Raw genomic sequence first — 13,229 nt, 5'->3', positions numbered from 1 at the left:
TTTTCCAGCTGACTCTAATTAAGTTGTTCTCTTCAGCTGTTAAATTAGCCGGAGCCCTCCCCCCCCCTTCCCGGGGTGGTTCCCCCCCCCCCTTTTTCCCTCCCCACCGCCCAGATGCAGCAAATCAGCTGCTCCCCCTCCCGCAGGGCTCCGCAAATAAATAAATAGACAATCCCGGGAAAATTAACCGTGTGAGGAGCCGCAAATGAGGTGGAAAATTTTAATGGTTCGGCATTTAAAGCTGTGTGACAGGAGGAGAGGGGGGAGGGAGGGGAGGGATGGGGGGGGAGGTCAGTCCCGAGCTCTGCCCCCCCCCCACCCCCTCATTTCCATCATTCCCGGAGCATCTCCGCCACTCGGGGCGCTGGGAATGGGGGGGGGACACCCCAATGTGGGGGTCCCACACCTGCTTCCACCCCCCCCCCCCCCAACCCCCTCAGCCGCCCCGGCCCCACGGATTGAGGGGGGGAACACGGGGACCCCTCCTCACGCCCCCTCCCCATAATTCCATCCCCCGTACCCCAAAAACCGCCCGCCAGGGAGCGCCGCGGCCGCGCCCCTCCTCATTTGCATATTTTTGCATACGGCGCCGCCGCGCGGCGTGCCGGCAGCGCCCCCTGGCGGCGGAGCCGGGCAAAGGCTCGGCCACACCCACTCCCGCCAGGCCCCGCCCACCCCGCCCCCTCCGTCGCCGCGGTTACCGCTGACGTCATGAGCACCGTGACGTCACGGGGCGCGGGCCCCGCCCCCGGGCACCTGTCGGTGGCCCCGCTGGCGCCAAGGGCTCGCGCTGTCCCCAGCAGCGTCACCTGTCACCGCCACCCCCCCCCCCCGGGAGCCGCGCCAGCGCCCGAGACACCGGGGGGGGGCCCGGTACCGCCCCTGCCCCTCCCACCGCCCCCCCCGAGCCCCGCTGGGGTCCACCGGCACCCCCACGGTGACCAGTGACCGGTGACCCCTCCACTGGGGCCACCGGCACCCCCACGGTGACCACTGAGCTACCCCCACGGTGACCACTGAGCCACCCCCACAGTGACCCCTGAGCCACCCTCACGGTGACCACTGAGTGACCCCCACGGTGACCACTGTGCCACCCCCACGGTGACAAGTGACCACTGACCAGTGACCCCTCCATCGGGGCCACCGGCACCCCCACGGTGACCACTGAGCGACCCCCACGGTGACCACTGAGCCACCCCCACGGTGACCAGTGACCCTTCCATTGGGGCCACCAGCCCCCCCACAGTGACCACTGACCCCCCCCCCCCACCCGCCACCCTGCCAGGGTGGGCACTGTCACCCCCACGGTGGCACCTCCCAAGGTGTCACCGCTGCCCCCCCACAGTGACCCCCCCAGAGCGGGGCCCACCGCCCCCCCCCCCCGGGCGCCCCCACCCCATTAACTCCACACCGGAGAACGGGGCGTGGGCACAGCCGTGTATTGCCAAACCCCGGCAGCACCGGGAGCACCGGGAGCAGCGGGGCAGGCCCCCCCCGACCCCCCCAGTGTCCCCCCACTCGCTCCGGGGGGGCTCTGGGGGTGCCCCCTCTTCTCTGGAGGCACCAAAACCTCCCACGGGTGGCACCTCCTGTCCCCCCCATCCTGCTCCTGGCGGGGACAGCAGCCCCCCCAGGGACACCCCAGGGAGCTGGAGGCAGCAGGAATGGGGGTGCCCCCCCCCCTCTCCCCAGACCCCAAACCTGTCCCGCAGCCAGGGCCCCCCCACCCCAATCCCGGGGGTTCTCCCCTTCCCCATCCCGAGGGTGCCCCCGGCCCGTCCCGCTCTCCATCCCCACCCCGCAGCCGGAGTTTCTCCGCCCCATCCCGGGGGTCTCTGTGTCCCCCATCGCGGGGGTCTCTGCCCCCCCCCCCATTTCAGGGGTGTCCCCCCCACCCCGCAGCCCCCCTCAGATCTCCTCCAGGAAGTCCACGGGGAACAGCCCCACTTTGCGGCCGGTGAAGACTTTGACGTATCCGTTCACCTCCTCCCCCTTCTGCACCACGATCTGCGGGCGAGAGGGGGTCGGGTGAGACCCCCGGGACCCCCCCCAGAGCAGGGGGAACCCCCAGAACCCCCCCCAGAGCAGGGGATCCCCACACGTGGAGGGGCAGAGCAGGTCTCATCCGAGGCGGGAAAGGGGGGGACGGCGATGCCGTTTATGGGGGGGGGCTTGGAGGGGGGGCTGGGGGTCCCCGAGTGGTGTTTTGGGGGGGGGGTCCCCCGTCTCACCTGATCCTTTTTGAGCGTGATCTGCCCGATCTCCCGGTTGCCCACGAAGGAACGCGTCACCTTGTGCACCCGCTCGCCTGCCCGCACCCGGATAATGAAGTTGGGGGGGAAGTACCCGACCTTCTCCCCGATCTTCCCCTGCGAGGAGGGGGGGAGGGGGGATTGGAGCCCATGAGGGGGTCCCAGATCCTCCCCCCCTGCCAGCTTGGGGGTTGGCAGCAGGTTTGGGTGCCCCCCTGGCAGCGCTTTCCCGGCCTCACCCGCCACCACTCCTCGTTGGAGTCATCGACCACCGTGATCTTCTCCCCCGGCCTGGAAGGGAAGGAAGGGCTCTGTGAGGGGGGGACAGGACCCCCAGCCATGGGAGACCCCCAAGGAAAATCGCTTTTCCTTCAGAATCGGCTCCTCCAGCCCCGTGTCCGGCACGGGACGCGCAGCCCGTGGGCTCAGGGACGGGCGGCTCAGCCTCGGGAAATCCACGGAACCGCATCGAGCCCAAACCCCAAAAAAAAACCTCGGGGAGAGCCCGGGACAAGGCTGGGAACTCACGGGAAGTCCAGGTCGTCCTTCTCCAGGGCTTTGAAGCGATAAAGTGCCACGAAATAGTGGGACTGCAGGAACCCCCCTGGCTGCGGCTTCTTGCTCTGGGGGACACGGGGGGGGGGGGGTTTGCAGGCAGCCCTGAGGATCCCGGCAGGGAGATCCCGCAGGCTCTGCTGGAGGTTTTGGGGTGCAGGGCGAGGATGTGGGGTACCTTGTCATCTGTCGGGCTCTTCTCAGCCTTCTTGTCCCCCTCGGAGGCACCTGGGAAGGGGAGGAGGGGGTCACACCTCTGCGAGGGTCTCCTCAGCCAACACGGGGATGCAGCGAGAGCCCCAGGGTGGGGACACGAACTGGGGACCCTCTTTCTGCGCGGCAAACCCATCCTGGCGACCCCCTCCAGACCCAGCCGGGGGCTCCCCCCGCGTCCCCACGGGCTCAGCCCCCCAACCCTCGGCGCTCACCACCCTCAGCTTTGCTCCCCACCGGCTTCGTGGCCTCCGACTCCTCGTCCATCATCGCAGCCAAGGGCTGGAAGGCAGAGCGAGCTCTCAGAGGGTGCAGAACGGGGGGGCTTGGGTGGGGAGGGGTCTCTGGGGTGCAGCGGCGGGAATTCGGTGGGGGCCCGACCCCACACTCACGTTCTTCTTGTCGTCCTGCCCCTTCTTGCGCTCCTTGTTGGCCATGATCACCCCTGTCCGCAGCGTCTCGAACACGGGGTCGCTCCTGTTTGCTGTGGGGGCTCAAGGGGGGGGTCAGGGGGGGGACACGAGGGGTTGGGACACCCCGGGGTGGGGACCAAGGCACGGGGGGGTGGGGGGGGACTCACCGAGCTGGTCCTTGGTGCCGCCGAGCTGCTGGTCGCTGTAGAGGGGGGAGCTGTACGCCCGCCGGAACCCCGGAGGCTGCGAGGACAGGGTGGGGGGGGTCGCAGCATCAAGCACCCCCCGGAGCCACCTGGCAGAGCTGGGGGGACCCCCAGAGAGGGATGGGGGTCCCCCTCACAGGCAGGAAATGACCGGGGGTGGTGGCACCTGCGTCCTGCCCGCAGGGGCTGAGGTGGGCGCTGCTCGGGGTGCCCGATTTGGGGGCTGGGGGGGGCGGGGGGGGTGCGGGGGTGGCACTCACGATCTTGCCGAAGCAGCGCTGCATCTCCACGTAGGTCTGGCAGTGGTGGTGGATGTTGGTTTTGCAGTTCTTGCACCTCAGGCCGAATTTGTTGTTGACTGGCGGCGGTTGGGGGTGGGGGGGGGGGGGGTGGAAAGGAGAGGGAATGTGACACTGCGGCTGTGAAACGACCGCGACAACAGAGCCCCGGGAGCCTCCCGTGGCCCCCCAGCCCTGCTCGTGGCCCCCAACCCCCTGAGGACTCACGGACGATCATGCGGGCACAAACATCGCAGAATTTGGGCTTCTTGAAGTAATGGTCTTTGAACTTGTGCGGTTTGTCGTTAACAAGTTTCTCGGGTTCGGGAGGGGGCTCGGGCTCCTCCTCCTCTTCCTCCTCTTCGTCATCCTCATAGATGTAGTAGATGGGTCCCCCCGAGGGGCTGACCAGCTCCCCGTTGGGCTGCGGCTCCTGCACCGGCTCCTCCTTGGGCTTTCGCTGGAAAAGCTGCTTCAGCTTCTGCAGCTGCTGGGGCAGGAGGGGACGGGCGGGTGTGTGGCGGCGTGGGGGAGGCAGCAGGGCACACACCCCGTGCCCGGCTCCTCGCCCCGGTGACCGCGAGCAGGAGGAGACTCCAGGAAGGCTCTGGAGATGGGGATCCTCCTCCCAGTCCCGTGAAGTCTCCACAAAAGAGGAAGCCGCGGTTCCTGAGCACGAATGCCAAGCTGGGAGATGCCCACCCACCCAACACCCGGCTGGATCGGGGGCCCACCAGGCACCCCCGGCCTCCCAAAGCCTCCTGGGGCTGCGGCAGGATGATGACAGAGAGGGGGCTTCCCCCGCCCACCCAAACTGCCCCGTGGGCGCCCACTTACCCGGCTCTTGGGTTTCCCACCTGAGGCAGGTGAAGCTGCCGGCTCCGGCACCTCCTTCTCCGTCATGCTGCAAGGGGAAGAGCAGGGATGGCCTTGGCTGGGGCAGCTCCAGCTGCAGGAGCCCGGCAGGGGCTGGAGTGGGCAGACCCTGCTGAGTGGGCAGTGCCACCCCTTCCCCTGCCCGTGCAGCAGCTCCTGCCCCGGCCAGGGCTGGTTCTGCCAGGGGAAACCCCGGGTTCACTGCAGGACAGACGCCCACCATCTGTCCTGCAGCCCCGGCCAGGGCTGGTTCTGCCAGGAGAAGCCCCCGGTTCACTCCCACCGCCCATCCCGCAGCCCCTGCCCAGGCCAGGGCTGGTTCTGCCAGGAGAAGCCCCCGGTTCACTCCCACCGCCCATCCCACAGCCCCTGCCCAGGCCAGGGCTGGTTCTGCCAGGAGAAGCCCCCGGTTCACTCCCACCGCCCATCCCACAGCCCCTGCCCGGGCCAGGGCTGGTTCTGCCAGGAGAAGCCCCCGGTTCACTCCCACCGCCCATCCCGCAGCCCCTGCCCGGGCCGGTTCTGCCCCGGCGAGCCCCAGGGCCAGGCTGGAGGAGGTCGGTGCCCATCCCAGAGCGTGGCAAGCGCTGTGAGCCGGCCCCTGGCTACCTGCAGGTGCCCGCCTTAGCCCGGGCATCTCCAGCTCACCGCGCCACCCTCGGCCCCTGCGATGGGCGCACGGGGGACACCGACGGGCACCACCCGCCTCTCCGGGGCAGGGCCTGCTCCCGCATCCCCCAAACCATCCGGGTGCCACCTTGGACAGCCCTCCCCGCAGTGCTTCCACCCCAAGCTCACTGGTTTTGGTGATCCCCACCCCAGCCAGGAAAACCAGTCAGGAAAAGCATCAGGAAAACCAGCCGGGAAAACGAACCAGGAAAACGAACCAGGAAAACCAACAGGAAAACCAGCTGGGAAACCATCAGGAAAACCAACAGGAAAACCAACCAGGAAAACCAGCCAGGAAAACCAACAGGAAAACCAGCCAAGAAAACCATCAGGAGAACCATCAGGAAAACCAGCCAGGAAAACCAGCTGGGAAAACCAGCCAGGAAAACCAACAGGAAAACCAGCCAGGAAAACCAGCCGGGAAAACCATCAGGAAAACCAGTCAGGAAAACCAACAGGAAAACCAGTCAGGAAAACCAGCCAGGAAAACCATTAGGAAAACTAGCCAGGAAAACCATCAGGAAAACCAACAGGAAAACCAACAGGAAAACCAACAGGAAAACCAAAAGGAAAACCAAAAGGAAAACCAGCCAGGAAAACCATCAGGAAAACCAACGGGAAAACCAGCTGGGAAAACCATCAGGAAAACCAACCAGGAAAACCAACCAGGAAAACCAACAGGAAAACCAGCTGGGAAAACCAGCCAGGAAAACCAACAGGAAAACCAGTCAGGAAAACCATCCGGAAAACCAACAGGAAAACCTCCAGGAAAACCATCAGGGAAACTAACAGGAAAACCAGCTGGGAAAACCATCAGGAAAACCAACCAGGAAAACCAGTTAGGAAAACCAGTCAGGAAAACCAACAGGAAAACCATCAGGAAAACCATCAGGAAAACCAGTCGGGAAATCCAGCCAGGAAAACCATCAGGAAAACCAGCCAGGAAAACCAACAGGAAAACCAGCCAGGAAAACCAACAGGAAAACCAGCCAGGAAAACCAGTCAGGAAAACCAGTCAGGAAAACCTCCAGGAAAACCAACCAGGAAAACCATCAGGAAAACCATCAGGAAAACCATCAGGAAAACCAGCCAGGAAAACCAACAGGAAAATGAACCAGGAAAACCAGTCAGGAAAACCAGCCAGGAAAACCAGTCGGAAAAAAACATCAGGGAAACCAATCAGGAAATCCAGCTGGGAAAACCAGCCAGGAAAACCAACAGGAAAACCATCAGGAAAACCTCCAGGAAAACCATCAGGAAAACCAACAGGAGAACCATCAGGAAAACCAACAGGAAAACCATCAGGGAGCAGCACCGGGAACGGGGAGCGCCGGGGCGAGGGGCACAGCGGGATTCGGGGCACCCCGAGGTGCGGGGGGCCCAGGGTGGGCAAGAGGGGCGCCCGGGGGGCACTTACCCTGTGCCTGGCGGTCTCGCCCTGCGCTGCAGAAGCCCCCCAAGGGCGGCCGGTGCCGGGGGGGCCCCGTCGGCCGCAGAGCCCCGAGCGCTCGGTGGCGGGCGGTGCCGTGGCCGGCGGAGTGACAGGGCACAGGGGGACGACAGCTGAGCGGAGCCGGGGGCTGACGCCGGGAAATTGGAGCCCCAGCGTGCGCCGGGCGGCAGCGGGCGGAGGAGCCGCCGGCTATTTGCGTTGGTGGGTTGCTGGGCGTGCCAGGGGCCCCCCCAGCCTGGCCCGGGACAAAGAAGGAACCGGGCACTGCCAGGGCTCCGGGAATCGGGCACGCGGAGGGTTCCAGGAGCTGGGCACACCGAGGGATCCAGCCTCTCCTTTGCTGGTGTGCTGGAGGCTGCCGGGGGTTCAGTAGTGGGTGTGTCGTGGGGCTGGCACCCCCTGGCACCAAATCCTGCTGGGATCCCACTGCTGCCAGGCTGCCTGTGGCCCTTAGGTCCCTGCCTGGCTGTGGGTGGCACCGAGGTGGCAGCTGGAACCAGCCTGGGGTTGGAGCCCCCCCCTTCCTGGCGGCTCTCACCTGTGCAGCTGCACCTGCTCAGGAAGGGTGGGAGCACCCTGCTGCTGCCAGAGGCTGCGGCTGTGCCACCCCAAATCCTGTCCCCACCTGCACCTGCCAGCAGGGAGGTGAGGATTCCTGGCAGGGCGCCCCACGCCCTCATTCCTGCCCTGGAATTCCACAGCTGGATGGGGCTGGCAGCTGGAGAAGAGGCCGTGAACATCTGTCAGGGGAGCCCAGCCCCAATCCAAATGCTCCGATGCCAGCCTGGGATCCCGGCTTTGGCACATCGTCCCCCTGCCAGTGTCCCTTCTGCTGTCCCCTCACCCCACCGAGGCAGCACAGAGCCCCCGCAGCCCTGAACAGGAATTTACATTCAAGTGATGGACAATTTTCCTTTTTTTTTTTTTATTTAAAAACAACCCCCCCCCAAATAAAATAAAACAAAACAAAAAAAAAAATATTCCCCCCCTCCCCTCCCTCCAGCAAAATAATAATCTGATTAAATAAAATGTGCAGTGAACATACCAATCAACACCTGTATGTGCTTCAACACAGTGCTTAAACAAAACCATAGACACAGGGCAGGGAGGGCGGGCACGGGCGTCACTCCAAAAAATAATAATAATTAAAAAAAAAAATCAACTTCTCGTCTCTTAATTATGTTCATATAAATATATCAAGGAAGGAGGGCGAGAGGAAGGGAGGGTGGGAGGAGAAGAGGCCCAGGGGAGTGCCCGGTGCCCACACGGGAGCCCTACTGGGAGCTGGCCCGCTCCAGCACCCGCAGGTCGTAGTTCTTTTTGGCCACGCGCAGTTTGAAGCGGCTGAGGGAGTTGTTGAGGCGGAGGGAGGCGTTTTGGGCAGCCAGGGGGCTGGGGAACACGGCCACGATGGTGTATAAGGCAGCGAGGTCACCGTGCCTGCCGTTCTCCGGAGTCCCGCTGTTGTCCCCGCCGCCGCCTCCGTCCCCGCGGCGCCCCTGAGTCTCTTTGAGCCACTGGATTTTGGCACCGGCCATGGCGAGCTGGGTGAAGAGCTTGTCGGCCTCTGTCCGTGTGATGCCCTCGGGCAGGTCTGTCACCTCCAGCACCCGGCCCAGCACTGCAGGGGAGGAGCCGCGGGTCACCGGCCAGGTCCCGGTGCCCCCGGGCTGGAGCAGCCACCTCTCGTGGGCACAGGAACAACGCGCAGTGCCAAGCTGCCCCCAGCTGGAATCTATTCCTTTAAGGCAGCCAATCTATTCTTTTCAGCCCTCCAAAGCTCCCCTACCTGCTCCTGGAATTCCCAATCCCCTCCTATGCCCACAATGCTGGTTTTGCTTCAAGAGATGTGGGTATTTCCACTGCCACCTCTCCTGGGCACAAGAATGCCATGCAGTGCCAAGCTGCCCCCAGCTGGAATCTATTCTTTTCAGCCAGTTATTCTTTTAAGCCCTCCAAAGCTCCCCTACCTGCTCCCTGGAATTCCCAATCCCCTCCTGTGCCCACAATGCTGGCTTTGCTCCTGGAGATGTGGGTATGTCCCCACAGCCACCTCTCGTGGGCACAGGAATGCCGTGCAGTGCCAAGCTGCCTGCAGCTGGAATTTATTCTTTTATGGCAGCCAATCTATTCTTTTCAGCCCTCCAAAGCTCCCCTACCTGCTCCTGGAATGCCCCATCCCAATCCCCTCCTGTGCCCACAATGCTGGCTTTGCTCCAGGAGGAGATGTGGGTATGTCCCCACAGCTACAGGGACACCAAGTCCTCCTGGTGTCCTCTGGACAGTTCAGGCTTTCCCAGGGGCTCTGTGCTGTTTTCCTACCCCAAAACCTCAGACACCAGGACTGGGAGCCAACCCCACGCTGCCACGATGACCCAGGGACGGGGAGAATGGCTGCACCCGTGGAGGATGATGGCACTGGGTGTGTCCTGCCTGCTGGTCCCCAAATCCCTCTGTAACTCCTGGCTGTCCCCTATCCCTGCCCTGTGGTCCCCAAATCCCTGTGCAGCTCCTGGCTGTCCCCTATCCCTGCCCTGTGGCCCCCAAACCCCTCTGCACCTCCAGTTCCTGCCCTGTGGTCCCCTAACCCCTCTGCAGCTCCTGGCTGTCCCCTGTCCCTGCCCTGTGGTCCCCAAATCCCTGCACAGCTCCAGCCCTGCCCTGTGGTCCCCAAATCCCTGCGCAGCTCCTGGCTGTCCCCTGTCCCTGCCCTGTGGTCCCCAAATCCCTGCACAGCTCCAGCCCTGCCCTGTGGTCCCCAAATCCCTGCGCAGCTCCTGGCTGTCCCCTGTCCCTACCCTGTGGTCCCCAAATCCCTGCACAGCTCCTGGCTGTCCCCTGTCCCTGCCCTGTGGTCCCCAAATCCCTGCACAGCTCCTGGCTGTCCCCTATCCCTACCTGCTGGTCCCCAAATCCCTGTGCAGCTCCATCCCTGCCCTGGGGCCCCCAAATCCCTCTACAGCTCCTGGCTGTCCCCTGTCCCTGCCCTGTGGTCCCCAAATCCCCGCGCAGCTCCTGGCCGCAGCCCTGGCCGGGGCTTAGCAGAGCTGCTGGAGGGATTCTTTGCTAATATTAACGTGGCACGTAGGGACCATGCCAGGGGCAGGAGGGGGGAGGCAGCTCTTAAAGGGCCCCTGCGAGCAGCTGCTGCTGCTGGTGACGCTGAGGTGACACGGGGGACAAGCCTGAGGTGCCCAGAGGGTCAGTGAGGGCTGCTCCCTCCAAGCTGTGGGTCCCTCCCTTCGCCAGGACCCAGTGGAGAAATCCTGGATGTGGGTGGAGAGAAAGGGTTCACTGGGACCTTCAGCCACCCTGGGAGATCCCAGATCTCAAAAATTTGGGATCTGAAGCTGCAGGCCCCACGGGACAGGGAAGAGTGACTTGGGAAAGCAGTGGTGGGAATGAGGTCTCAGAGTTTGGATGCTCGCTTCGTGCCGAGGAAGAGGAATAAAATCCCAGCTCTGCCAGCTCCACCTGCTCCATCATTTCCACCCTCAGGGGCAGGAACAGCACGCAGGTGTCCCCCTCAGAGGGGACACTCCCTGGTCACCCACCTCCCTCAGGGCACAGCGGGCTGGATCTGCTGCACCCACCTGGGCTGGGGGTTGTTTGTGGGTTTGGGGAGAAGGGACTGACGGGAAGGACCCTCCCAAACCAGCACGGGGGTCTGCAGATCCCCAGGGGTGGCACCTGGAGTCTCCAACATCCATTTGTGGGGACAAAAAGAGGCCGGAGGAGGTCACTTGCCTACGTCACTTGTCCCCAGGTCGGTGGAGGCTGACTTGAGGGCCTGTCTCTTGCTCCGGTTGCCGTGTTTCATTCCAGCCTGCCCCTTGGAGGAGACAAAAGGGCACCGTGTCACCTCGGGGGGACAGCGTGGCCTCGGAGTGCCCCCAGAGGGGCCGGGGAAGGGACGCCTGGCCCGGCTGTACCTGGTGTCCTGTGTAGCTGGGCTGGTTGTGGAGCAGCGGCGGGGGACACAGGGACAGGTTGTACTGCAGAGGCTGGCCCAGCAGCGAGTACCTCCCATCACCTGCAGAAAGAACCCAAATTTGGGGGGGATTTTGGGGAATAGCACAGCATTCCCAGCTCCCATCACCTGCAGGAAGAGCCCAAATTTGGGGGGGATTTTGGGGAATAGCACAGCATTCCCAGCTCCCATCACCTGCAGAAAGAACCCAAATTTGGGGGGGATTTTGGGAAATAGCACAGCATTCCCAGCTCCCATCACCTGCAGAAAGAACCCAAATTTGGGGGGGAGCCCAGGAAATAGCACAGCATTCCCAGCTCCCATCACCTGCAGAAAGAGCCCAAATTTGGGGGGGATTTTGGGGAATAGCACAGCATTCCCAGCTCCCATCACCTGCAGAAAGAGCCCAAATTTGGGGGGGATTTTGGGGAATAGCCCAGCATTCCCAGCTCCCATCACCTGCAGAAAGAGCCCAAATTTGGGGGGGATTTTGGGGAATAGCACAGCATTCCTGGCACTGTGGTGTTTCCTGAGAAATCCCTTCGCCAGGATTTCTTCTCCTGGGAAGTTGGGAAGCCTCAGAGAAAAATGTAAATAAGAATTGTCTGATTCTCTTGCCCTGTGTTGGCTGCTCTGGATGTGGTCTGGGGATGGTTTTTCCAACAGGTCCATGTTTGATTGGGTCCATGGAATTGTTTTTATTCCATGACCGGTCACCATCAGCTGTGTCAGACTCCGAGGAGTCGGTCACGAGGTTTTATTTCTCATTTTTGCTAAACCTTCTGTCTCTGTCTTTTCTGTGTTCTTTAGGAGAGTTTTAGGATGGCATAATGGCATATCATACCGTATCTAATAGAATATCATATCATATCATATCATATCATATCATATCATATCATATCATATCATACTGAATATAATATAATATAATATAATATAATATAATATAATATAATATAATGTAATGTAATGTAATGTAATGTAATATAATATCTGATCATATCATGCCTAGTATAATAAAATATAATATATAATATAGTATAATATCATATCATATCATACCATACCAAATCTAATTGAATATAATATATAATATCATACCAAATATAATATAATATATTATACCGAATATAATATCATATATCATATATAATATCATATCATATCATATCATATCATATCATATCATATATAGTAGAATATAATATAATATCATACCATATATAATATCATATAATATTATATAATACCTAATATAATGTAATACAATATAATACCATACCTAATATAATATATAATATATAATATATAATACAATCTCATATAATACCTAATATAATATAATATATAACATAATATAAGTATAATACAATATTATAATACTATATCGTACCTAATATAGTATAATATAATATAGTATAATATAGTATAATATAGTATAATATAGTATAATATAATATAATATCATATCATATCATATCATATCATATCATATCATATCATATCATATCATACCATATAACACCTAATCTAATCTAATCTAATCTAATCTAATCTAATCTAATCTAATTCTCCACATCACAATAAATCAGCCTTCTGAGAACACGCAGTCAGCTTCCCCTCCTCCCTCACCCCGGGGACCCCACACCCCCCCCAGGCTCCCCGTCCCGGGCGTCCCCCCGGGCCTCCCCCTCACCTTGTGCCGGGCCCATGGGCCGGGGGAACTGGCTGAGCACGGGCAGGGGGCTCAGCCCCGAGCACACGCTGCTGAGGTTGGTGACGGGCGACGGCGTCGGGGACTGCGTGGGGGACGTGATGGGGCTGTTCAGCTGGGTGCTGGCCTGGGGGAGGGACACCGTCAGACACCCCCAGCGCTTGCCGTGGCTCCCACGCCCGTGGGGTGACCCTCGGGCTGTCACCCAGCCCGCCCCAAAGGCTGAGCTGCCTCATCCCAGTCGCTCCCGGTTTCCCCCAGTACCTGAGCACCGGCGTCGGGGTTGTAGAGGTCTCCTGGCTTCTGCCCCCGCTGCTCCAGGCTGTAGTACTTACAGTGGCTCCACTGCACCACGGGGGGGTTCTGGGGGGCCTGGGGGCCGTTGGGGACATTCAGCTGCATCACCACCACACCGGGGCCTGACGGGGACACCCCTGGGGACAGACACAGGCGTGTATGGCCCAGGCTCTGCTGCTGTGGGACACCTGCCTGTCCCTGCCACTGCACGCCCTTCCCCACAGTCCCACTCTGGACTCTGTCCTCTGCCACTCGTGACTTTCTCAGGCTGGAAAACCCCACCAGAGCCCTCTGGGGACTCCTCTCTAACAGCAAAGGTGACACCTGGGAGCG

At 60.8% G+C, this 13,229-nt stretch overlaps 2 protein-coding genes across 5 annotated transcripts in view; both read right to left on the bottom strand.

The window, feature by feature from the left end:
* Window positions 1–1,888: 1,888 nt before the first annotated feature.
* On the bottom strand, window positions 1,889–7,113 carry STAC3 (SH3 and cysteine rich domain 3). Of its 4 annotated transcripts, none has more exons than XM_038164437.1 (12): window positions 6,880–7,113; window positions 4,755–4,821; window positions 4,146–4,407; window positions 3,900–3,997; window positions 3,601–3,676; window positions 3,413–3,513; window positions 3,236–3,302; window positions 2,986–3,035; window positions 2,781–2,875; window positions 2,492–2,543; window positions 2,232–2,369; window positions 1,889–2,007 (listed from the first exon to the last, which is right to left on the bottom strand). In XM_038164437.1, the coding sequence occupies exons 2-12, from the start codon at window positions 4,818–4,820 to the stop codon at window positions 1,909–1,911; spliced, it is 1,104 nt and encodes a 367-aa protein (XP_038020365.1). In that variant the 5' UTR covers window position 4,821; window positions 6,880–7,113; the 3' UTR covers window positions 1,889–1,908. The 4 variants fall into 4 exon arrangements, with proteins under 4 accessions (XP_038020365.1, XP_038020366.1, XP_038020367.1 ...); XM_038164438.1 differs by having other exon boundaries at window positions 4,146–4,404; XM_038164439.1 differs by having other exon boundaries at window positions 3,413–3,504; window positions 6,880–7,039.
* Window positions 7,114–7,883: 770 nt separating this feature from the next.
* LOC119712662 (low-density lipoprotein receptor-related protein 1) overlaps window positions 7,884–13,229 on the bottom strand; it is a 45,386-nt gene continuing 40,040 nt past the window's right edge. Inside the window, exons 64-68 of the mRNA XM_038164176.1 lie at window positions 12,864–13,201; window positions 12,582–12,726; window positions 10,848–10,948; window positions 10,663–10,747; window positions 7,884–8,536 (exon numbers count right to left, since the gene is read on the bottom strand). Coding sequence (XP_038020104.1) covers window positions 8,190–8,536; window positions 10,663–10,747; window positions 10,848–10,948; window positions 12,582–12,726; window positions 12,864–13,201 — 1,016 coding nt within the window. The 3' untranslated portion in view covers window positions 7,884–8,189. The remainder of the gene's footprint in view (window positions 8,537–10,662; window positions 10,748–10,847; window positions 10,949–12,581; window positions 12,727–12,863; window positions 13,202–13,229) is intronic.

Source organism: Motacilla alba, chromosome 29, assembly GCF_015832195.1.
Source record: "Motacilla alba alba isolate MOTALB_02 chromosome 29, Motacilla_alba_V1.0_pri, whole genome shotgun sequence".
In the NCBI taxonomy this organism is placed as follows: domain Eukaryota; kingdom Metazoa; phylum Chordata; class Aves; order Passeriformes; family Motacillidae; genus Motacilla; species Motacilla alba.
The sequence above is the reverse complement of the archived record's forward strand: the minus strand, read 5'-3'. Positions and strand labels throughout refer to the sequence as shown.

Excerpts from the sequence above, each read along its gene's own strand:
- STAC3 (XM_038164437.1), bottom strand. The coding sequence starts at position 4,820 with ATGACGGAGAAGGAGGTGCCGGAGCCGGCAGCTTCACCTGCCTCAGGT. Across the intron at positions 3,514-3,600 it reads CGGCACCAAGGACCAGCTCG|CCCCCACAGCAAACAGGAGC; the intron begins GTGAGTCCCCCC and ends CCCCCCCTTGAG. Across the intron at positions 2,876-2,985 it reads AGAGCCCGACAGATGACAAG|AGCAAGAAGCCGCAGCCAGG; the intron begins GTACCCCACATC and ends CGTGTCCCCCAG.